At 46.9% G+C, this 25,250-nt stretch overlaps 1 protein-coding gene across 3 annotated transcripts in view; it reads left to right on the top strand.

Moving 5' to 3' along the window:
* The window catches only part of LOC146798519 (ephrin type-A receptor 4-B-like), a 239,340-nt gene that overhangs the window by 147,914 nt on the left and 66,176 nt on the right, over positions 1–25,250 (top strand). For all 3 annotated transcript variants that reach the window (XM_085625810.1, XM_085625812.1, XM_085625811.1), the window contains 2 exons: positions 6,523–7,195; positions 7,909–8,064. In XM_085625810.1, the coding sequence (XP_085481936.1) occupies positions 6,523–7,195; positions 7,909–8,064 (829 nt within the window). The remainder of the gene's footprint in view (positions 1–6,522; positions 7,196–7,908; positions 8,065–25,250) is intronic.

The following is a 25,250-nucleotide window of genomic DNA, read 5'->3' as shown; positions in this document are numbered from 1 at the left end:
ACCAGTGCAGCACCACCTCAACATCAGGACAGCACCATTTCAGCATCAGCACAGCACCACCTCCACATCAGTGCACCATTACTAGCGCAGCCCCACCTCAGCAACATCTCAGCACCAACACAGCACCACTTCAGCATCAGCACCACCGCATCAGTGCAGTATCACCTCAACACAGCACCAACTCAGTATCACTCAGCACCACCTGAGTAGCAGCGCAGCACCATCACCCCAGCATGACTCAGCACCACCACCGCATCACTCAGCACAGCCTCACCCAACACCAGTGCAACATCTCCTCGGCGTCACTAAACACCAGGACAGCACCACCTCCACATGAGTGCATCGCCACCAGCGCATCACCAACTCAGCACAGTGCAGATCCACCAAAGTATCAGCGCAGCACCACGTAAGCTTTGGCACAGCACCACCTCAGTGCAGCACCACCTCAACAGCAACCCAGTACAACTCCAGCATTAAGGCAGCAACACTTTAGCACCAGTGCAGAATTTCCTCTGCACCAGTGCAGCACCACCTCACCATCACTCAGCACCACCTCAGTATTACTCAGCACCACCTGAGCAACACCTCCACACAAGCACCTCAGCACCGCCTATCACTCAATTCCACCTCAGCACCAGTGCTACACCACCTCAGCAACACAATCAGTGCAGCACCACCTCAGCATCGGAGCAACACCACCTCTGCAAATCACCACCTCACAACACTGCCACAGCATCAACACAGCACCACTTTGGCGTCAGTGCACCACCTCTAGTGCATAACCACCTCAGCCCAGTGTAACCCCAGCAAGGCACCAGCACAGCACCACCTCAGCACCAGCACAGCACCACCTCAGTACCACTTCAGCATTAGCACAACACCAAATCAACACCAGCCCTGTACCTCTTCAGCATTAGTGCAGAACTACCTGAGCACCAGCACATCATCGCCTCATCATCAGCACAGCACCATCTCAGCACCAGCACAGCTCCACCTCCTCATCATTGAACCACCACCAGTGCAACACCAGTGCAGTTCCACCTCAGCACCAGCACAGCACCACCTCCACATCAATGCACTACCAACAGCATAGCCCTACCAGACCCAGCGCTGCTCCACCCTAGCACCAGTGCAACCCCACCTTAGCAGCAATTTAGCACCAGTGCAGCACCACCTGAGCCTCAGTGCAGCATCACCTCAGCATAACACCAACTCAAAATCACTCAGCAGCACCTGCGCACCAGCTCAGGACCCCCTGAGCACCAGCACAGCACCACTACCTCAGAATTACTCAGCACCACCTCAGCACCACTTCAGGACCCCCTGGGCACCATAACAGCACCACTACCTCAGAATTACTCAGCACCACCTCAGCACCACTTCAGTATCACTCAGCATCAACTGAGAGCCACCACCGCACCACCTCAGCATCAGCACAGCACCAACTCCTCATCAGTGCACCACCACCAGTGCAGCACCCATTCAACATCAGGGCAACAACACCTCAGCACAGAACCACTTCAATATCAGCACAGCACCATCTCAGCATCAGCACAGCACCACCTCCGCATCAGTGCACTACCGCCAGCGCAGCACGACCTCAGCATCAGCACAGCACCACTTCTCATCAGTGCACCACCACCAGTGCAGGACCCACTCAGCATCAGAGCAGCATCACATCAGCACCAGAGGAGCACCAGCACAGCACAACCTCAACATCAGAACAGCACCATCTCAGCATCAGCAAAGCTCCACCTCCACATCAGTGCACTACCGCCATCACAGCACCAGCACAGCCCCACCTCAACAGCAATTTGGCACCAATGCAGCACCACCTCAGCATCAGTGCAGCACTACTTCATCATCAGCATAGCATCACCTCAGCAGAGCACCAATTCAGCATGACTCAGCAGCACCTGAGCACCAGTGCAGCCCCACGAACTCAACACCACTGCATCACTCAGCACACCTCAGTATCAATCAGCATCACCTGAGCATCACCTCTGCACCAGCACACCACCACCTCAGGATCACCTCAGCATCAGTGCAGCACCATCTTCTCATAAATGCACCACCACCAGTGCAACACCAACTCAGCATCAGCGGAGCACCACCTCACCACCAGTGCAGTACCATCTGACACCAGCGCAGCTCCACCTCACCACCAGCACAGCACCACCTCACCACCAGTGTAGCACAACCACCACTGCATCACTCAGCACCACCTCAGTATCAATCAGCATCACCTGAGCATCACCTCTGCACCAGCACACCACCACCTCAGGATCACCTCAGCATCAGTGCAGCACCATCTTCTCATAAATGCACCACCACCAGTGCAACACCAACTCAGCATCAGCGGAGCATCACCTCACCACCAGTGCAGTACCATCTGACACCAGCGCAGCTCCACCTCACCACCAGCACAGCACCACCTCACCACCAGTGTAGCACAACCACCACTGCATCACTCAGCACCACCTCAGTTTCACCTGAGCATCACCTCCGCACCCCCATAAGAAAAAAAGCTATAACAAACAAGCCTTACATCAGGCAGGAAGATGTTGCCAACATCGCAAGGACAAAAACACTAGAAGAATTTTTTATGTTGAATCTTTTTTAATAGGGTCGTTCAGTTATTCATAATATCTTCTTGGTTATATATAAGTTAAGAAAAACGCTTATAACACTCTTTTGTTATAAGTTTTCAACATGCTGCACATCAGCCACAATGCTTTACAACGTAGCAAAAAACATTGGCAAAGCCAATAGCTCTGGCTACACACTTATAAGGTACCAAAAGCCAGACCTATTTTCCTATGCCAATGCTTGTTTTACCCCCAGTCTCTCAGAGCTCAGCTCCTGTCAGTTAAGACTTTGCCTTTTCAGAGGTATTTGACATATTTGTATCCTAACTCCAAATATAAACCGCAAACGTCAGAGAAATACCCATTTCATTGTACCAAGGAATTCTAGAATGGGCTGTTTATGGCTGTGATTGAAATATGTGCTGAAGATGTGGGTTGGGAGAACCTAGTCTCCAGGGTGCAAAGCGAGAGGCATAGCACGTAGATCCCGTCTGCCCTCTGCCAAGAGTTCCAGAGGCTGTGTGCTGTCGGCCTGTGAGCCACAATTCCACAGTGTGCAGCTGTCCTCACTGTACAAAGACGCTTCCGGGAAACCGGAGCTCAGGGAATATCTCATGACATTCCCAACAGAGTGACGGGCAAGATGGGCAGCTCCCCCCGTCACACGACTTGGTATGTTCTTGAAAACAAAATCAGCACCTGTTCATCGGACTACTACTGGGCTCTCTTTATGCGTTGCCACATATACAGCACAAGTTCATATTTGTAAAATATATTGACAAAATATGGTTTTGTTCGTATGTGCGAAATGCTCACGTGTGTGTAGACCTGCTTTCCCCAAGACTGTTCTATGTGAATTGTTTTCATTACATACATAAACTTTTGCGTGAAACTTGATGGGTTTTGTTTTCACTTAAACAGGTTTAGAGCCTGTAAGAATAGCTAGAATTATTTGGGGGGTTTACACCCATGGCCCCAGCCCTCCAGGACTACGGGTGTTGTTGTTAATTGCCACTAGCCAGATTTAGCCCTCTCTTTGGCTCCTCACAGACAGATCCAATGGTCATTTTCACCTGGGCCCCAAAGACTGAAGCAGTCCAGCGCCCACCGAACCCCGAAACACTACATTAAATCTGACCGGCATTCTTCAATATCCGGTTCTTTTATATATGCTATTGGGCTGTTATTTTTAAAATTCATTGGGGCATATCAACAACAACCGGCGATAATGATCGCAAAGCGCACTTAGCGCTAGGATAATTATCGCCGGCTAGCGTGGATTTTTATCGCTGACATAGCGTGCTATTAGCAACGCTTATCTCAATAGCGATAAAAATCCTCACGCTAACTGACTAACGTGAGATTATCGCTGGAAACCCAGCGATAATCTCACGTTAGCTTGTTGATAGGGACTCACAAACTTAGCCATGATATCCTCCTTCCATAGGATATCATGGCTAAGTCAATCCTGAAGCAGGTGTTAGGAAAGTAGCGATAACAGGTGTTATCGCTACTTTTCCTGCCGCTATGCTTCATAGCGTGGGGCTTGATGATAGGAGAAATGTCGCTTAGCGACATTTCTCCTATCATGTCAGGTCAGGAACGCCCACTTTGCATCTCATTAGAGATGCAAAGCTGGGCGTTAGAAATCCCCACGCTAAAGCAAGGTTTCACGCGTTAGCGTGACCTTGCTAATGTAGCGATAAAATTATCGCCGCTTTGGGCCGAAAACGGCCGCTAAAGCGGCGATAATTTTTTATCGCCTCGTTGTAAATATGCCCCATTGTTTGGAACCCTCCATGAAATATCGTTTTTTAGTCGCTCAGTGACTGAGTCCTTGGTATGGGCCAGTTTAAACTATTGAGAGTCACTTGTCGATCAGTCAGGTCGAAGAAATCAGCAGAGTACTCCTTTACTACAAAAGAGAGATATGTCATATCTACTGAGTCCCCAAATTAATATTAAAGCAGAGCTACTCATATGTTTTACATTTTGTAGCGCTTACAGATTTAAATTTTTGAGCTTCGTAAACGCTATATTCCCAACATCCTAATATTAGCAACTCAGATCATCTAAACCACGTTACGACGTCTATTTTGGTGGCACTCGCTATACAAATGCAGCCGGTCAGCGAACCAGAGAATCAGCAAGGGCTCCTAACCTAGGGCCTCATTTATGAAAACTGACGCATCGCTGCTTGAAAACAGCGAGGCAACAGTTTTCAGTGCACCGTCCTTGCGACATGATGGATGTGCCGTATTTAATGTATGGCACTCCATGTCGCACGGAGTTACAGATACATCAGTATTTCTGACGTATCTGTAGGCGCAGTAATGACACATTGCTAGAGTGTGTCACAAAACTGACACAACTCCAGCAATGTGTCCTTTCACATGGAGCAAGCCCCATATGAAAGGGCCTGTGTCAGTCTTACGCCTGCTGTGAGGCAGGCGTAAGATTTTGACGCAATGGCAGCCTAGAAGTGGAGCTCTGATAGATTTCACTGCGCCACTTCTACCAGGCTTTTTAAGGGGGAGCGCCTTCCCTGCATACATTATACCTGACGTGGGTATAATGTAGCGCAGAGGTTTTACAAAGTGACGCATCTGCTTAGATGCGTCACTTTCTAAATAGGGCGCAACAGGGTGCATTTTATAACCAGCGGGTGCATCACAAAAAGTGACGTAAATGCGGCATAAGAGTGTTGCAAGGCCTCACAAATAAGGCCCTCAGCTTGTTCATAGGCCTGCTGCACAAATCTTGGCAATATCTCAGAGGTAAACGGAAATCCAGCAGCCTGCTGCAATAAAATAAAATAACATGGCATAACACAGAAAAGTATAACATACTGTAGTATGCCAGAATAGCATACCGAAGGACAGGTCAACATAATATAGCATATACATTATAGCCTAAAATTACATAAAAATTACATAGCCTGGCAAAACATAGCACACATGCTATGCAATGAAAACTGTGAAAATTCCAAGAACAACAAATTAAAAGAAGCAAAAGGCCTGCTTTCGAGTTTGACAGATGACACCTCCATAACAAACGTGGCAGAAACCCCCCGTCCACCTTATTACAAGTGCATAATGTACCTGTCATAAGGTGGACACGATATCTGAATAATGCACTTGTAATAAGGTGGACAGGATAACCGCCATGTTTCTGCCCAATCCGTCAAACTGTGCATGAAACTTCGAAAAGTGGATGTATTTTTTTGGCAAGTTGTATGCAGATTCTTGAAACGACACCAAAGTTATAAATACATCAATAAATGCTTTTTCAATACAAAGTTTGACTTAAAGCATAACTAGTAAGTTGCTTTATCTCTGCTGCTGCCTATATTAATGTAATTATTGCCTTTGTAGGTAAGGTTCCTTTAGGAAACCACTTGGCTATTAGGGTCCCCAAAATGTACATTTCCAGCACACCAGATTAGGGGTAGATTGGTCAACGGGGCACAAAAATTATAAAGGGCCACAAATAGGCCACTTCCTGCATGATGAACTAAAAAAAAGCTGAGTGGAAGTTCACCAAACTTTGCAAGCATGTAGTGCTGGACCACAGTCTGTGCCTTTTATTGGTTTGCTGCTTTCATTTAGTTATTTTTATTTTGTTAAGCACCTGTGCTGTATTTGTATGCAAATGTACTATATTTGTGAACATTTATTATATTATGCAGATATTACACGCATGTGCCCTGGAACACTGACAGAAACATAAAAACCATCAGCAAAGCTTTAGAACTGGTGGTGATATATGCATACATTGCATACCATGGTCAAACCCCTTTTTTATTACATGGTTATGCATCTTCTAATGTGTGCTATTTTCCTCTTTATTTTTCTACTTTGGTTGTCTATACTTTTGCAGTACTCTGTGTGTAAAGATTTTCATGCATTGTCTGTTCTCTCGCTTTCTGTTTCAGTGGCAGGAGACCCGCATTCCCCTGGCAACTGAGTCCATGCACCAAACATACCAGGCCTGCACCCCAAAGTACCGCAACACCACCATCAAACTGTGGAGCCAGCCTATTGACCGGAAGGCTGCACAACATCTCTTCCTGGATCTCTCCTTTGCCCTGGAAGAGGAAGGAGGCTGTGAGGTTGGGGTTCACGGTCAGGCATCAGAGCCGAGCCTTAGCATCCACCTTACCGAAACAGAGCCTATACTGCTCAGAATCAAGCGTCGAGCCCCAGAACGAACAGCATTAATTACACTCACGAGACGCTTCCCTGGGGAATACTTGTGTAAAAACATTGACTGGCCTAAGATACGGGACTGGTTAAATTCTGTGACCCAGCTGCCTCTGGGTCTAGTGACAAAATCCCACTTCTACCTGGGTTTCACATATAGTGGGCCCTGTTTCTTTCTGGCTTCTGCTCGAGTATATTACCGCCAGTGCAGGCCGGAGGTGGCTGGACTGGCATACTACCCACTGGCACCTGGCGGCTCTGAGGAAGTGATGGGGACCTGCGTGGAGAATTCGGCAACTGAGGGGAGGCTGGGGCGCCTGTGCGGAGAGGATGGACAATGGGCCGCCCCGGAAAAGATGTGCAGGTGCCTGGCGGGGTTCGAAAATCGCGAGGAGGCCTGTGAAGGTAAATGCTGCAGTCAATGATGATTTACTTTTTCATTTTTTAACCTGCTTACTCATTCTATTCACAGGTTGTATGTTCTTTAGTTGTATGTCAGAATGTGGAGGACAGAAATTGTGATCTGCCAAAATATTGTGGCCAAAATATCAGCTACAACGACAGTGTGCTAAGGTAGGCAAATATAGGTCAAGTTTAGATTTACCATACTTAACTCCATGTTTGTTTGTGTGCGCTCGCGTGAGTCATCGAGGCACATTACTGTGGAGTTTAGAATAGTACTTTATATTTATTTATCCATCTACCCACACTTAACTTCATAATACTGTGGTAATCGATATTTTGACAAAGATTTTGCAGGTGGGAATTAAAATTGTAATATTCCGATAGTAACCCATCTGACCCTTTCTTCTGGAGGTGCTGTCATGAATGGTCTATGTGGGGTAGCTAAGTGACCAGAACAGTGTTCCCATATTTCCCTGCAGGATGAGCTGCTTGCAGTGGTGTGGAAGCACTAATCGGCTAAGAGACCACTGCACATGCAGTCCTGGCCTCTCTCAGTAGGAGTCGCTGTACAGGATGTGTTAGGAGGGTTGAGTGATCTGAAATGTACTGAAGTCCTGCACTGATCCATTGTGGGGAAATATTATGAATGTCAGTGAACTGTGGGCCTCAGTCTGAGTAGACCTGCATCCCATGTGTTTTCTATTCTTTTGCAGCCTGCAGAATTGGCTTCTTTAAGCCTGAGCCCGGCAATGTACCCTGCAGAAAGTGCCCTCCTAACAGTCACAGCGAAAGTGAGGGTTCGCTGCATTGTCCGTGTTTCGAAGGCTTTTATCGACCTAACTCCAATGACTCTCACGCAAACTGCATCAGTAAGTACCATTCATAGGTAAGAGCTATAAAAAAAACTTGTTTCCTCCTGAACATGTTGCCAACTTCAATTCTTAACATAAGTGAGCTGACCCAGCCTCAGTAGGAAGTCATTCCTGTGAGATTTGCTACAGGATCTCTTAGTTTAAATATTGTTTAGAAGGAGGAGCCTGGCTTGGGCGCTGCTTCCTGGAGTAACTTGTACAGTTCCCATAATAGAGGAGACATAGGATTGAACCATAGATCTTTGATAATGTTCTGAGGCATTACTCTCTTCAAAACCATTGGCAAATACAATGATGCAATGTAGTGGGTACTAAGGAAACCGCGAGAGCCCTAGACACGTTATGCAAAAGTTTAAAGAACCACTGAGATTTTTTGTCTGAAGTTCATAGCAGGAGAACCTGTATCAAATTTTAGAAATATGCACTGTAGGGAAATAGAAGACTTAGCAAATGAGGATTACACTCTTGTTGCATTCTTGCTCTCCCTCAGAATATCCCCTTTTTTCACAGCTACCCTTCCATAATTCAATATACTACTGCTAAATTTGCTCCATGTATTAACCTGATGATCTGCTGTTTTGCCTGCTCTTGGCCACTCATTTGTTAGTGAATGCCCCAATTAAGCCTGGTCATCAGCCTTAAACTTTTTTCCCCTGCAGCATTGCATTATGGGACTTTGTGTTATATTTTTGAATGAGTGAGGGACTCTACATCAGCGTTCTGTGAACTGAGTCACCCAAAAGTGCCTTCTGAATTCAGGGGAAAAGTTACATAGATAATGAAGATCAGCGGGACAAAAGTTCTCACACTAACTCAGTTTTTAGCTAATCTGGTGTTGTTCCCCATCCCACATGAGGTGTTTGATGTGTTGATTCAACGGCAGAGCAAAACCCTCGCTTTGAAGGTGGACCTTGAAAGTTCTGCCCCACCCGTAGTAGAGGTTTGAGAATCCATCTGCTGAGTGTTTTTATTTTTTGTTTTATTATACCACATACATGGCACAAGGGCACCTTCCTACACAAAAACAATCAATTGAGGTGATTTCCTCTGCCAATCCATGCTGTAGAATGCACCACGCATTGAAAAAGAAAAAAACAAGGAGAAATGAAAACATTTCTCCTTAGTGCGCCTCGCTACGCCACCCCTGGGGTGGCGTAGCATTGTGACGCATTTCCAGGTTTACGATTGCTCATAAATCTGGACATTTATAAGTGGACATGGGTGTTTTGTGGCAACACCCACAGCAACACCCATCTCACGCCCCTAACACGCAAAGTGTTGCGTGAAAAGGGGCAATATTTACAAGCAGGCGTAAAAGCACACAGGGTGGCTTTACGTGTGCCTGTAAATATCGTGCAACAGTTTGCGCCGCTGGAGCTTCATGCACTGTGATGCACCAGCGATCAAGGGGCTTGTAAATAAGTCCCTCATTGTTTAGGTAAAATTGCGTCGACAAACTTTGGAGTGTTTGAGGTCGCAGGTTATCTTGAGGAATAGATGATGGAAGAACATTCTTACAGGGCTACAATTCCAAGCTGGAAAATTGCTGATCATGCAAGAAACTAAACTCTCTTGGTACTGCATACAGAATGAGGGTTGAGGAGGGCATTTTCAACTATACTGAACACATTGTACATCAGCCGGTGGTAGGAAGTTCTTCAGCAAGGCTGTATAAACTCTTCTTGCGTTTACCCAACGCCTATGTAAATTCACATCAATGAAGGGAAATATGTATTACACTACTCAGCCATATCCCAGGTTCTCATCTATGGAGTCTGGGTTAGTGTATCTAGAGTAAGCAATGCAAATGAAGTGGTGTCATCTTTCTGCACAACTCTTGACTTATAGGTCTTTTAGAACTCCAGGGGCGGTATTACGCATGACTGCACTGGTGCTAGTTGTCGATGTGCGTCAGAGTATGCACCATATCGTATTACAGAGGATCGGTTTGTAATGCGCCGTGATGTTGGCGCAGACCTTGAGCTCTGTGTTTATGTGCGTTTGTGTATGTGCGCATATTGTATTAGCGCACAGACGCAAATGCACATAAACACAAACATACTCTGGCGGACATCGACAACTAGCGTCGGCGCAGTCATGCATAATACGGCCCCAGATGTAGTCATCAGCCTCTGAGAAGTCCCATTAAAATAGCCACATCCCGAAATCCCCATACTTGTGTCAGAAAGCTCATGGCATCCTAAGGTCAAGGTGGACAGCCAAGGTGTGAAAATAGGTGGAAATGCTCTGGTTAAAGAAAGATAAATTGCGTTACTTGGTCAAGACGCGCCCTTTTATTAAACCATATGGGGACTGTCCAATCAATCCACTGTCACATTGTGCCTGCAGAATCAGGCTCAAGGTACTGCTTACGTTTGGATGGATAACAGTTTGCCAGGCCCTTTACCAAGCACAGGAAACGTGGGAGGCAGAAAAATTGTTGAAAAGACAGGCATGTGTCAAAGAGAAATAGTGAGGTGGGCAAAATTGGCAACACAATGAACTAAAAAAAGTGTGTTTTCCTCTTCAAAAACAGACAGTGTACGGACATTGCAGCATTAGGTGGACACCCTTGAAAGTCTGAACGTATACATGCCTGTAATAGGACAATTGTGTAAAGACTAGCAACACACTAAGAAGAAGCTATGAAGAATAACTTCCCCCTTGGCCGTACGTTGTCCCTTCAGAGTTAGACAAACAAGGTAGGGAAAGCAGCTTGCTGCTAAAGCTGCGACAAAAGTGTCGGAAGCCAAACTACTTTCTATGAGTGCAAGGCTTAAATATGCCATTTTAAAAGGCTGCAAATAAACTAGTGATACCTCAATTTTAGGTATATTGTAGTTTACAAAAAAGTGGAATACTCATAGCCACTAATAGTTACTCTGCGTCGCATCCCAGTTCATCGTTATTTCGCACACAATGCCACCTAAGTTTAGTCCCAGACATATGCAAATCAGCCTTGACCATGCTCCAATGGGAATAGTACAGCCTGAACTGCCAGGCCAGGTCCTCCCTGAACTGGAACACAAGCACCGGTTATGCCCTAATTAGGGCTCATCAGCCATATGTAGCTTGGCTCCAGTGGCATATTGTGCACAGGGCCCGGGTTTGGGCATACCAAACCCAATTAAGGCATTACACTGAAGTATATAAAAAAAGTTATGGATGGTGCTGGATATTGGGTTAATGGTTAAGGGTAGTGAAACCCCCATTCAAAAAGCAACCACAAACTCTGTCAGGGTAAGACACAAACAAACCACAAATTAACCTGTGCTCAACCCTCTAGTAGCTTTTCTCAAAAGCAGTCAGGCTTAACTTGGAGGCAATGTGTAAAGTAATTATGAAGCCCTTCAAACAGTACAAAAGTGAAACCACAACACATCAAAAATCCCACTCAAATGTACAAAAATAAAGCAAAATGTAATACATCATGTGACACATAAACAACAAAAATCCAATCAGTAGAACCGGAGATAGATATGCAATTATATAGGTGTCATGTAAGCATAGTGCCTAAAAGCACAAAGCGCCACTCACAGTTATCTAGTCATGCAAGACCAGGTGAAAGCAAGTTCAGGTCAACCACGAAGGAATGTGGGTCAGGTACAGGGACCATGATAGTCCCACTGAAAGAGTTACCTTCACAGTCTGGCGCGAAGAGTTCCGTTTCCAGTGGAAGGGGGCACGAGGAGCAAGAAGAGCTTTGTTTATGGTCGTCAGAGTATCAGGAAGAGCAGGACAGGCATTGCAGATGGTCAGCGCTGTAGCGCAAAGATCCTGTTGAGCATAGCCGTCGTTCATTGCTGGAGCTTCGCATTGGCTGGCAGTAAATGCTGTAGCACAAACTACAGATTTTGCGATGCTGGGTGCTGAGGATGGTCGCTCTGGTGCGAAGAGTCGGGTTTACTGGAACTTCGCGTTGGTGAGTGGCATGAGCAACATGATACTGGTGAGAAAAGGGCCAGTTTGCCTTTGGTATGAGCCCAAAACTCAGAGGCGGCTGGCACGGCTCACGGGTGGTGATGGGCGAGGGGAGGGGTGCAGTAGGGGGCACAACGTAAAATGAAAAATAAAAAGACACCTTGCCACCAGGTCCCGCGTCTCCACTCCTGCTCTCCTCTGTCTCGGACTCCAGGAAGCACATACAGGCTGATTAACCAATCACAACACTGCAATGCAACATTGTGATTGGTAAGCACCCAGGCTTACCAATCACAATGTTTGGCGCTCAGCCAGAGACTGGGGGTCTGGGCATGTTCTCCATGCAGGCTGTAATGCAGACTGCATGGAGAACAGGGAAAGTGTGCTTGACTGTTTTGGGCAGGCTGAGAAGGCCGGCCAAACAGTCATTGTGCACTTAGAAGGGTTCTACCACTCCTCCCCTGCTCTGCAGCCCCACCTGCCCCGTCACGCAAATCTGCAGCTGCAGGAATACATATTAAAATGATAACATTACGTTATAATCAATTTTTTGAAAACTTTTTTTACTGCCTAAATCAATCAATCAATCAGCATAATTTGTATAGCGCGCTACTCACCCATGAGGGTCTCAAGGCGCTGAGGGGAAGGGGGGTCGCTACTGCTCGAATAGCCAGGTCTTGAGTTGTTTCCTGAAGGAGAGATGGTCCCGGGTCAGACGTAGGTGAGTGGGGAGGGAGTTCCATGTCTTTGCTGCCAGGTAGGAGAAGGATCTTCCTCCGACGGTGGATTTCCGAAAGCGTGGGACGGAGGCGAGGGCGAGGCTGGCAGATCGGAGCTGGCGGGTGGGTGTGTAGAATGTGAGGCGGTTGTTGATGTACTCCTGGCCCATGTCGTGGAGAGCCTTGTGTGCGTGGGTGAGGAGTATGAACATGATTCTCTTGTTGACGGGGAGCCAGTGAAGGTCTTTCAGGTGGGCCGAGATGTGGCTGCAGCGAGGGATGTCCAGGATGAGTCGTGCTGAGGCGTTCTGGATGCACTGGAGTCTTTTTTGTAGTTTGGCTGTGGTTCCAGTGTAGAGGGTGTGCCCGTAGTCCAGACGGCTGGTGACAAGGGCCTGGGTGACCGTCTTCCTGGTTCCGGTAGGGATCCATCGGAAGATCTTTCGGAGCATGCGCAGGGTGTTGAAACAGGATGATGAGACGGCGTTGACTTGCTTGGTCATAGTGAGGGAGGAGTCCAGGATGAAGCCCAGGTTGCGTGCATGGTCCGTTGGCTTGGGTGCGCTGCCCAGGGCAGGGGGCCACCAGGAGTCATCCCAGGTGGAGGGAGATGGTCCGAGTATGAGAACTTCTGTCTTGTCTGAGTTCAGTTTCAGACGGCTGATCTTCATCCATTCTGCGACGTCTTTAATACCTTCCTGGAGGTTGGCTCTGGCGGTGGCGGGGTCGTTGGTGAGGGAGAGGATCAGTTGGGTGTCGTCGGCGTAGGAGATGATGTTGAGGTTGTGTTGGCGGGCGATGTCTGCGAGGGGGCTCATGTAGATGTTGAAGAGGGTGGGGCTGAGTGAGGATCCTTGTGGGACACCGCAGATGACTTCGGTGGCCGCGGAACGGAACGGGGGGAGGCGGACTCTCTGGGTTCTTCCGGCGAGGAACGAGTTGATCCACTGCAGTGCCGCTCCTTGGATTCCGGTGTTGCTGAGGCGCTGTGTCAGGGTGTGGTGGCATACGGTGTCGAAGGCTGCTGAGAGGTCTAGGAGGATGAGTGCGTCAGCTTCCCCGTTGTCGAGCAGGGACCTGATGTCATCGGTGGCTGCGATGAGGGCGGTCTCGGTGCTGTGGTTTGCTCGGAAGCCGGACTGCAAGGGGTCGAGGGATCCGTTGGTCTCGAGGAAGGTGGAGAGTTGTCTGTTGACGGTCTTCTCGATGACTTTGGCTGGAAAGGGGAGGAGCGAGATGGGGCAAAGTTCTTCAGGTCCATGGGGTCCGCGGTGGGTTTCTTCAGGAGGGCGCTCAGCTCGGCATGTTTCCAGCTCTCCGGGAAGGTGGCGGATGCGAACGAGCTGTTGATGATGTTCCGGAGATGGGGTGCGATGATGGAGTCGGCTTTGTTAAAGATGTGGTGTGGGCAGGGGTCGGTGGGGGAGCCGGAGTGGATGGTGTTCATCATGCAGGTGGTGTCTTCGGTGCTTACAGGGGTCCAGGTGCAGAGGGTGGTGGTGGGGGGCGATGGTTCGGTGGTAGGGTGCGTGGTCAGTGCGCCGAAGCTGTTGTGTATGTCGGCGATTTTGCTGTGAAAGAACGAGGCGAGAGAGTCGCAGAGGTCTTGCGAGGGTGTGACGTCGTTGTTGCTGGCACTGGGGTTGGAGAGCTCTTTGACGATGATGAAGAGTTCCTTACTGTTGTGGGTGTTGTTGTCCAGTCGTTCTTTGAATGTTGTGTTCTTGGTGGTGCAGATCAGCTGGTGGTGTTTGCGGGTGGCGTTCTTGAGGGCTGACATGTTCTCTGCTGTCTGGTCGAGGCGCCAGGCTTTCTCGAGGGTGCGGCAGGTTTTCTTGGAGTTTTTGAGGTTGTTGGTAAACCACGAGGCTTTCCTGCTTCCGGGTTTGCTGGGAGGATTCTTCAGTGGTGCGAGTTCGTCGCCGCAGTCAGTGAGCCACTGTGTGAGGTTGCGGGCTGCTTCGTCGGGGTCTGTCGTGTTGGTGGGCGGGTTCTGGCTGAGGGTGGTGGCTAGCTGGTCGACGGTGATCTTGCTCCAGCTTCTGCGGGGAGCCTGTTGCGGGAGGTGGTGGGTCGTGGTTCTCCTGAAGTTGAAGTGGATGCAGCTGTGATCTGTCCAGTGTAGTCCAGTGGAGTGGCTGAAGGAGATGTGCTTGCTGGAGGAGAAGATGGGGTCAAGCGTGTGTCCGGCATAGTGGGTGGGGGTGTCCACTATTTGCTTGAGTCCGAGGTTGGCGAGGTTGTCCAGCAGGGCGGAGGTGTTGCAGTCCTTGTTGTTCTCCAGGTGGAAGTTGAGGTCCCCCAGGAGGATGTAGTCTGTGGAGGTGAGGGCGTGTGGGCTGACGAAATCTGCGATGGCTTTGCTGAATTGTGTGCGTGGTCCCGGGGGTCAGTAGATGAGGGTGCCTCTGAGGGTGGTCTTGGGGTCGGTGTGGATCTGGAAGTGAAGGTGTTCGGCGGCAGTGAGGGTGTCGTCGGAGTTGGTCGTGATGCGGATGGTGTTTCTGTGGACGATGGCGATGCCTCCTCCGGTTTGGTTGATGCGGTCCCTCTGGGTGATCTTGTAGCCATCCGGGATGGCTATGGCGATGTCGGGGGCTGAGGAGGCGTTCATCCAGGTTTCCGTGAGGAAGGCGACGTCTGGTGATGTTGTGTCGAGGAGGTTCCAGAGTTCGACGGCGTGCCTGTGGACGGAGCGGGTGTTGAGCAGGATGCACTTGAGGTGGTTGTGGCTGGTGCTCGGCTTGGCGGGTGCGGTGCAGATCCTGTGGCAAGTGAATTTGCAGGCTTGGCAGGTGAAGTGTCCGTGGGTGCGTCTCAGGGCATTTCGGTAGCAGGTGGGGTTCCGGCCGGCGTTGAGTGCGTGGAGGGTGGCGGCGTTGTAAGTTCGTCGGGTGCGCTGGCATTGTCGAGGTCCAGGGGTCCTGGCGCTGGGCGTGGTACAGGCGCGGACGGGCGTAGACGGGCTTGCCTTTGGCGTGCCTTCGGCGCACAATCGGCGCGCCCGCTGCGCGCGCGCACGGGCTCCATATGAGGCGAAGTGGGAGGGAGGAGCAGCTGGGAGGCGGGAGCGGGGCGGCCAATGGGGTAACAGAAGGGAAAGGGGGCGGGGCCACGAGGGAGCAGCCGGGGGAAGCGGGGAGCGGGGAGGGCGCACAAGTGGGTACAATCCTAAACAAATAGGCACAAAACTGAGAGAATACAGAGGGAGTACAATAAAAACAATTAAAACAAAATGACGAAAATGCTGAGAACAACGGAGGAGGTAGAGCGAGCGGTAGCGAGGGGGCACCGAGGTCAGGGACGGACCTGTGGTGCTGGGGCAGAGACCGCGCCTACAGCAGGAGGGCCGTGCGGCGTGGGTGTGTCCTGGGAACAAAGGCAGTGGGGCAACGCTCCTCCGCCTTAGCGAAGGAGCCGCCACTGCCAAAACTTCAGGAGAGCTCAATTGAGGCCACACCAAGGATACAGAACCTGAGGGGCACCACATGTGAACAAATTCAGTGAACAAAGTTCTGTGTCTTCAAAACAAGAAAAACACAGCCCATTTACATATAATAGTGGTAGTTGATGACGTTTATATCCCTCACGAAAATGGGGGGACCATCAGCAGGACTAATAAGATAAAGAAGAGCCCGAAACAAGGAGAATGAGGGCTTAAAATAAGAATATTAGACACAGTATTGAAAGAATAGTGTTACGATGTGAGATGTAAGCCTTTAATGTAGAGTGCATACTCACAGAGTGAAGATTGAAAGCTTCTGTGCGAAAGAAAGGCAGCCGTCCCTAAAAAAAAAAAAGGTCAGTGTTCAAGATAAAGCCAGTAGACTGCCCAATACAAACAAACATTGTGGAAGTGGGGAGAACTAGCTCTACCTGAATCCTGGTAGGTCCGTCGCACTAGAGTTTGGCTGAAAAAGACAGTTATAAAAATGGAGTAAAAAGGTCTATAAGTGCCCTGAAGGAAGAAATGTGAATAACATACAAATAAAATGAAAAATGCCATATATTTCAGATTTTCCAGAAGAAAAATTATTACAGGCGGGAAATACAGTCGATTCCCTGATATCAGAGGTAATGTGGGGCTCCAAAAGTCCATACTGTATTCTCCAGGAAGAGAGAAAGAAAGCCAGAGCACTGAAATCATGCACACTGTATTGCAGCACGTGCAAGCACAAAGTGCTTTGCAGAGCTCAGAAAAATAAAAATCGATTTGCAAAGAATGGTCCGTGGACAGTAGGTCTGCATCCCGGTTGGGCAAATACCGACAAGGGAGCTGTGCTTGCCTATATAGAGAACCATCTCTCACTGCACAAGCTCATTGGGGAGGCCCAGAATGCCATGGAAAAGTAGTAGAGGGCACAGAATGACTAGTAGGCAAAAGAGAATAAGTGGCTGCCATGTTGGGAGAACACAAATCATCTTATGGAAAGGTCTCAGGAAAGAAGAATAGGAAAAATAACTAGATCAACAGATTAGAAACAGATGTATTGTCAGGCAAAATAAATTCAATTGAGGTCATGTATAACACAACAATATAGTAAACATGATTAATGCAGAAAACAGCCGGGTTAAACTGCGTAATCAGTGCAGATCATCAAATACAGAAGCAGTCAAGTTGAAAATCCAGAACTGATATCAGGATAATTGAAGGGTTTATAGTGAAGGTGCTGATCGTCACACACTGGGGATTGCTCAAATCAAATTAGTCCTTTCATCCTGTCTGTTCAGGACGGTCCTCATTCTGTCCATTCTGTCCATTCGGGGGATCCAGTGGAATTCCTCCTTATTGAGTAGCTGCTCCAAATTGGCCCCTTTCAGGTAATTTTATAACCTTGACCACCTGCCATCTTAAGTCATTCTCTGTATGACCTTTAGCAAGAAAGTGTTTTACCATTGGGGCTTTAGGGACCTTACAGCAGATATGACTCCAATGTGGACAGATACAGATACAGATTCTGATGTTTTGGGTGGGTTGCCCAATATATAGTATACCACATAGACACTTTATACTGTAGATCACATACTACAGCTATTACAATGGAAAGCCTGTTCAGGGGTATCTCAATGTTGTAATGTTGAATTGATTTAGATTCTATAGAGAACTGACACAAAGTACAATGGCCACATTTAAAGGGTCCGGGGTAGTGCCTAATGATCAACATGGGTTTCTGGCAATTTTCTGGTGTGAGTGCGGCCCCTACTAAGCGCTCTTTCAGATTTTAACTCCTTTTGTAAGAGAACATCGAAAGTTCCAGAGCAAGATCTCCTGAAGCCAATACCTTCCAATGCTTCGTTATACTTTTAGACACTAAGCTAGAATTTGGAGAGAAAGTAGTCACACAAATAAGTTTTTCAGACGTTTCTCCCTTGGTTTTCAGAATAACGTCTCCCTGGGAAGTACCATGCCCTTTTCAGTCAGCATTTTACAAGGCGTTTAAGATAACCCCTGACCATGAGTTTTTCACCCAACATGGCAGCTTCTCTAAAGATGTCAGATCTGTGATGACAATTTCTACATATCTTTAGGAACTGACTATAATGTAAAGAGTCTTTCAATGCACAGGGTGGAAGTTTGAGTATTGTAACAAGGCATTTCTTTCTGTTGGTGTCCGGTAGAGTGTATTGTATAGAGTGCCTTAATCTACTTTGGCAATCACATCTAGAAACAGGGTCTCTTTGTTACTACTTGCCAAAGTAAAAGTCAGACTGTGTCAGTTTTGATTTAGCTAGGTATGAAAGAGTGTCAAAGCCCCCAGGGAACCCTTCCAGATCAAGAAAATATCATCAATATCCCGTTTTCATGTTATGATGTATTCTCTGAACGGACTAAAATCAGTGAGAATGACACAGAATTCTAAACTATCCATATGTCCTCTTTATTTGCATGAAAAAGTAATTTCTGAATTTGATTTTTTTTTTTGTTAAAGCCCATGTGAGTAAATCAGTTATGAAGGCCATTGGGACCTGATGAGGTTTGGGTCTGTTCTTGAGTAGGTTTCTGATAACCTGGATCCTACCCTGTTGTGGTATGTTGGTGTAGAGAGACTCAATGTCCATGGTTACTAACAGACATTCTGATTGTGAGAAAGACATCTCTTCAATTAGATGAATGAAGTCCATATTGTCTAGTAAGTAATAAGGTGTCAAGGGTGCAAAAGGTTTTTATAAATTAATCTATATTTTATCCTATGGGTTCCAGTATAGAACCATACCTGGATAAAATGGGTCTGCCCAGGTGACTGGATGGGTTTTTGTACACTTTGGGCTAGGTGTAAATCACAGTGTAACTACGGTTCTTTATATTCAGGAAAATAAATTCATTTTGCCTGAAGGTCTCTTCTTCTTTAGCCACTGTCTGAGTTTAAGAATCTCTACCTGGATAAGGATTCTTATTAGATAATTGGCAATGTGTTTCTGACTTGTAGGTATCCTTATCCTTTATTATTATGCCTCCCTTTGTCAGCGGGTTTGATTATCAGAGGTGTATTGTCTCTGAGATCATATATAGTCTTGCATTCATCCAGAGAAATGTTGTATGGTGTGAAGATGTTCCTTTGCTTAAGATCGTGAATGTCTTTTAAGAAAAATTTCTCAAAAGCAAAGATTTCAAGACGGGTGCCACTGGGCGGAGTTGAAAATATAGAAGAAGGTCGGAGTCAGTGCCATCTGTGCAACCAATTGATTCTCTACCCTGAAAGAAAGCTCTAAGTCTGATCTTACTGAAAAACCTCAATAAGTCAGTTTGTAAATCTAGAAAGTCTACTCGTTCTGTAGGGTCATGTGATATTCCCCAGCTAAGTAGGGAAATATCTGTGGATAACAAATTATGTGTAGATACATTAAAATGAGAATTGGCTGGGTTCAATTATTCCTACGGAGGGCCCCATTGATAATGCTTCCGTTGTGCCTTTCTCTCCCTAGATGTGTTATGCCATTTCTAAGTTGTGCTTGTATATTTTAAAAAAACGTTTGGGGGCATTTGAATTACTGCACCTACCTGCCACATGCCGATCACCACTCCCCGGTCCAACGCAGCTATAATGTGCTGATTGAGTGGAGGGAGCACAGGTTGACGGCTACGGCGTTCTTGAGTTCCACTCACTTCCAGCAGCACATTTTATGCCGCCATCTTTGGACGCACTCTAGTCGTCTGAACTGAGTCGCCCTCCTCAGCTTCAAAACCAGCTGATGGGGCCGATGCGCAGCGGACGCGCCAGTGGCCCGCCAAAGACGCGCCAAAGGCAAGCCCGTCTGCGCCCGTCCACGCCCGGCCGGGACCAGGGGCCAGTACCCCTGCTCCCCCGCTGGTCTATACCGCAGAAATGCTACAGACCCTTGCCGCGAGCAGGCTTGCCTTAGAGGGGAATGTTTGCGAGATGCTGCGGGCTGAAAAATTACTGAGAAATGATGTCTTGCCCACACCATCTCACCCAAAATCACAGGTCAATGTTCATTCCCCCTACAGAAGGGGGTCTAAAGGTAGCTGTCTTAAACACACACTCTCTACAAAAGCACCATCTCAAGGTCTTCTCCTTGCTACAAGATGGTGATATAGACATTTTGGTACTCACAGAAACGTGGCTAGGGGACAGGTCAGCACCAGACCTCATAGCAGCACTCCCAATAGAGTTTGATGCCTTCTGGCAAAACAGGCCTGGGGATACTAGAGGAGGGGGAGTGGCGTATTTGTTTAAAAAGAGCCTAATGGTTACCAAAATAACAGCTGAACACTGCAATAATGCAGACATCCTGGGGGTAAAAATCTCCTTCAAATCCTCCTGCATTGTACTCATGGTAGTCTATCGGCCCCCGAGGACCACCCCTAACTTTAATGAGCTTTTCTTGGAACTGATCACTGATTTATGTTCCAGATACAAGCACCTTCTAGTAGTGGGGGATTTTAACTATCATTGGGATAAGACACAGAGAGAGTCAGCAGCGGGTCTATTCGAGACCGCTATGCTCTCAATGGCACTTCGGCAATTGGTCAACAGTCCCACCCATGCAAATCTCCATACGCTCGACCTGATCTGGACCTCGCAGCCTTGGGCAGTGATTACAGATATTAGCCCCTGCGCCTGGTCCGACCACTCGCTGCTCAGATGCTGGGTCCCAAGCGATAGCCAATTATTACAGCCTCCACCTTTATGGAGAAGGGTCAGAATCTGGAAAAACATTGAGGCAGATCATTTAACAGCTACTCTTCACTCCATTTCGCCCCCTAGAACAGAAATAAATAACCTGGACCAGGAAAGTGAAGCCCTGCTGACCCATCTACAGCAAGCTGTAGATATAGTGGCACCAATACGGAAAGAACAAGTCAGAGATAAAGGAAAGGGGGCCCCATGGTTCAATGAACCATTAAGGGAGAAAAACAACACCTCCGCCAAGCAGAAAAACGGTGGCGGAAAAGCTACGCGCCTACCGAGCTAAAAGCCTATAGAACCCTTCTTTCCATCTATAAATCAGACATCTTGGCAAGGAAAGCAGAGTATTACGAGGGAAGGATTGCTCTGGCAGAAAACAAACAGAAAGAGACTTTCGCTGTTCTTAAAGAACTGAGTCAGAAAACAGAGAAGAATTCCGCAACTACATCCCTGGACTGCGATGCTTTTCAGGACTTCTTCCTTCAGAAAGTCAAAGACATCATCTCGGAAATTGCTAGAATATCAACCGATCCCAACTCTCTCCAGGTGAGCTACCCCCCTCCCTGTCCCAGCAGTCAGCTTTCTAATTTCCCCAACATTGACTCAATCATCTTAGTCTCATTAGCAAACCGCACCAAATCAGGCTCCCGGATCGACCCATGACCTCCAAGGATCTTCCAAATGGCCCTGCCAGGGCTAGAGAAACAGATCCTGGAGTTACTTAACAACACTCTAGTTAGGGATCATCTACCAACAAACTTAAAAGAAGCCAGGGTCACCCCGCTGCTGAAAAAGCCTGGTACGGATACCCTGACCCTAAAAAATTACAGACCTATCTCCCAGCTCCCCTTTCTAGCCAAGATGGTGGAACAGCATGTGCTAAAGACACTCTCTAGGTATTTGGAGGACCGACCACCAGCTACTCCAAGCTAGACAGGCAGGCTTTAGAGCCCATCATAGCACAGAGCTAGTGATGACAGCTGTCCTAGACGAGCTCAGAATTTTGGCTGATGATAAACAACCGAGTGCCCTGATTTTATTACATCTGTCAGCGGCATTCGACACAGTCAGCCATAACATACTGCTAAACCGTCTCACCAATCTGGATATTAGCGGCCAGGCATATCAATGGCTAAAGTCATTTCTGTCTGACCGCACCCAGAGAGTTCAACTGGGTGAAGAGGTATCGGCACTGGGCTCTCTGACCTGTGGGGTACCCAAGGGCTCAGCATTGTCTCCACTTCTTTTTAATATCTATTTGCAACCCCTAGTGGAGGCCCTGACTCATATGGACTGCCAGGTTTTCAATTACGCTGATGACACTCAACTTCTTATTCGGCTTAACAACTTCCGCCAGGCTCAGGAGTCGGCCAAAAAATTGTACAGGTTCACTGTAAACTGGATGACGGCCAATTCTTAAAAATTAAACCCGGATAAGACCGAAGTGCTCATTCCAACAAGGAATAACCCCTGGTGTGATCTTTTCTGGCCTCCAGAACTAGGTGTAACCCCGGTACCTGTCCCGGTCGTAAAGAGCCTCGTCCTGAAAATTGACTCTGACCTATCCATGTCCTGCCAGGTCACCACGGTTGTAGGAACCTGCATTGGCCTACTCAGGCAACTGCGGAAACTTGTCCCTCTCCTGTCAACATCGTCACTACAATCAATTGTCTCCGCCACTGTCATCTCTAGGCTGGATTACGGGAATGCCCTTTACATTGGCCTCCCTCAAAAACTCATTGGGAGACTGCAGGTGGTTCAGAACGACGCCAGGCCAGGCTTGTTTTTGGACTTCCTAGAAAGACACATGCTACCCCCCTGCTACATAAGTTACATTGGTTTCCTATCAAACAGAGAGCGCAGTTCAAGGGTCTATGCATTGCCCACAAAGCAATCTATGGCCAGGCACCTAAGTATATAAAAGATCGCCTGAAGAAATACGTTCCCGGCCGGACTCTACGATCTTCTGAGGCATGCAGGCTAGCTTCCCCTAGGTACATCTCTAAATCAAAAGGGGGGCAGATCGTTCTCTGTTCTTCTCCCGCAGATCTGGAATGAGCTGCCAGAACACCTATGCAGGGAACCGGACCTCCTCACTTTTAGGAAGCATTTCAAAACCTTCCTATTTAAAGAGGCGGCTACCACCACTTAATCATCTGGCTCCACCGCTGCTATTATACCTCTGCACCAGTGACTGGCTCACTTTTTTCTCTTAGAGACCTGTGGTGATTTGCGCTATACAAAAATCATATAACATAACATAAGTTCTGCCTCGCCCTCTTCCGCTCCAATTGGGTTGTGATTGTCTTCTGCCTAAAAACATTCCTGTCCCTCTCGTCCCTTCTCCAGGGTCTGAGTTGTCTCCTGAATCTTCTGGTGTACCTGAGAAGGATACAGTATTGTTCTGCTTGTTGTATTGTCCCCAGGGTTTCTTTGGGACCCGTAGCCCTGGCAGATCTGTTAGTGTAATATTCACCTGTAAGGTAAGGAAAGGCCCTTACTACCTTATAGAATTGCATATTTGTTCTAACTTTATTGGACTTCTGGCCTTATTCTATACAGGTAAACTCGGATATGTGTTTTTCTATTTTGGTCAGAGGAGCTTTTGCGTCAGCGATTACCTCTGACTCATTTACTTCCAGTAATTTCTTTGAATGTTCTAAGGCTGTATCTATCCTAAGGACCAGCCAGTGCCTGGAACAACTTACCCCCATATGATTAAAGCCTTGCTTACATTTTTTATTCTGAGTGAAGATGCTTGGTGCATTTTTAACCTATAGACAGGCTGGTATAATGTCATCCTTAAGATATTCAGTCATAATTTTTATGATTAGTTGAAGTTGGGTATATTTTTTTTTACATTTTCCAACTTCTCTGGAAGATCACTAGATGTTGTGGATATGTTATCTGTACTTTCAGAGAACAAAGATGGTCCTTTCAACATCTTTTGTATTGAACATATTCTAAAGGACCTCCCACACAAAACAAGGGAGAAAAAAATGTACAATCTTACACACCCATGCACTATATGAGGAAATTGATTTATAATTGAACCCTTGCAATCCAGCGATTGCACAAACAGAGCTGCGGTTAACAAGGGAAACCGAGGATAACCGGGGACCTTTGGTATGTACATGTACTAGAAACACTCGTCCCACAGTTAAAAACAGTACAATCAATACAGATGAGCAAAATGGTTATTTTAATCATTCGTCATAATAAATCATATATAAAGAACTTTTATAAACAAACGTTTTACTTTGTGACAGGCGGAAAATACAGCAGATTCCCTGATATCAGAGGTAATGTTTTTTATAATTGTCTTTTTCTTCCATAATCTGACCTCTTATTTCAGGGACAGCTGCCTTTCTTCCCCACAGAAGCTTTTGAACTTCACTCTGGGAGTATACACTCTATATTAAAGGCTTATATCTCACACCGTAACACTATTCTTTCGAAACTATGTCTATTATTTGTTCTTTCAGCCCTCGTTCTCCTTCTTTCTGCCCTCATTCTCCTTCTTTCGCGCTCCTCTTTATCTTATGAGTCCTGATGATGGTCTCCCATTCTTCTTGAGGGATTGAAACGTCGTCAACTACCATTACGGACCCTAGATAGATTATATCATATATAAATGGGCAGTGTTGTTCTTGTTTTTAAGATACATAACTTTGATCACTGAAATTGTTCACATGTGTATCACTTTGATGAGAGTGATGAGCACATTTCTCACTACACACCCACTGCGCCATCAAAAAGTAAACTTTTTTTTAATTAAAATTCTTTATATATGATTTACTGTATCTAATGATTAAAGTCACCATTTGGTTCAGTTGTAATGATTGTGTTGTTTTCAACTGTGGGACCAGTGTTTCTTGTATATGTTTCTGAAATAGCGTTCTTTGTTGAGGTTAAAAATAAAAAGAGGAGTGTCTTAGAGCGCCCGGATCTGCAGGTCTAAATGTTTCAGCCATTTTTGTCTACTCATATGCTCCACGCGGATTTCATCAGAACAAAATGAGATCCATGTGGTATTCACTTGAATCCTATTTGTCATTCTATTACTCCATCAGTTACTCCCACATTGCGTACATTCATTCACGCATATGTACAAATCGCACTAGTATTTCCAGGCGGTATCTGTGGATATAGAAAAATCATATTGAAAAAGATACATTATGCATGAAGGTAGCATATTGTAAAAGCAGGAATTCATGCTGTGATAACCTCTGTGCACTGGTGGCACACATTTAAAACAACAATTAGGCTGAGCTAAAAAACTCACTTCCATTTACTCACACATGGCAGATAGTCTAGGTCTCATATATATTACTCAAATCATACGACATCCGAAATATGATTACCTATGTTCAAATCATGCAAAATACAGTTA

The sequence above is a fragment of the Triturus cristatus genome, chromosome 9 (assembly GCF_964204655.1).
Source record: "Triturus cristatus chromosome 9, aTriCri1.1, whole genome shotgun sequence".
NCBI lineage: Eukaryota > Metazoa > Chordata > Amphibia > Caudata > Salamandridae > Triturus > Triturus cristatus.
The sequence above is the reverse complement of the archived record's forward strand: the minus strand, read 5'-3'. Positions and strand labels throughout refer to the sequence as shown.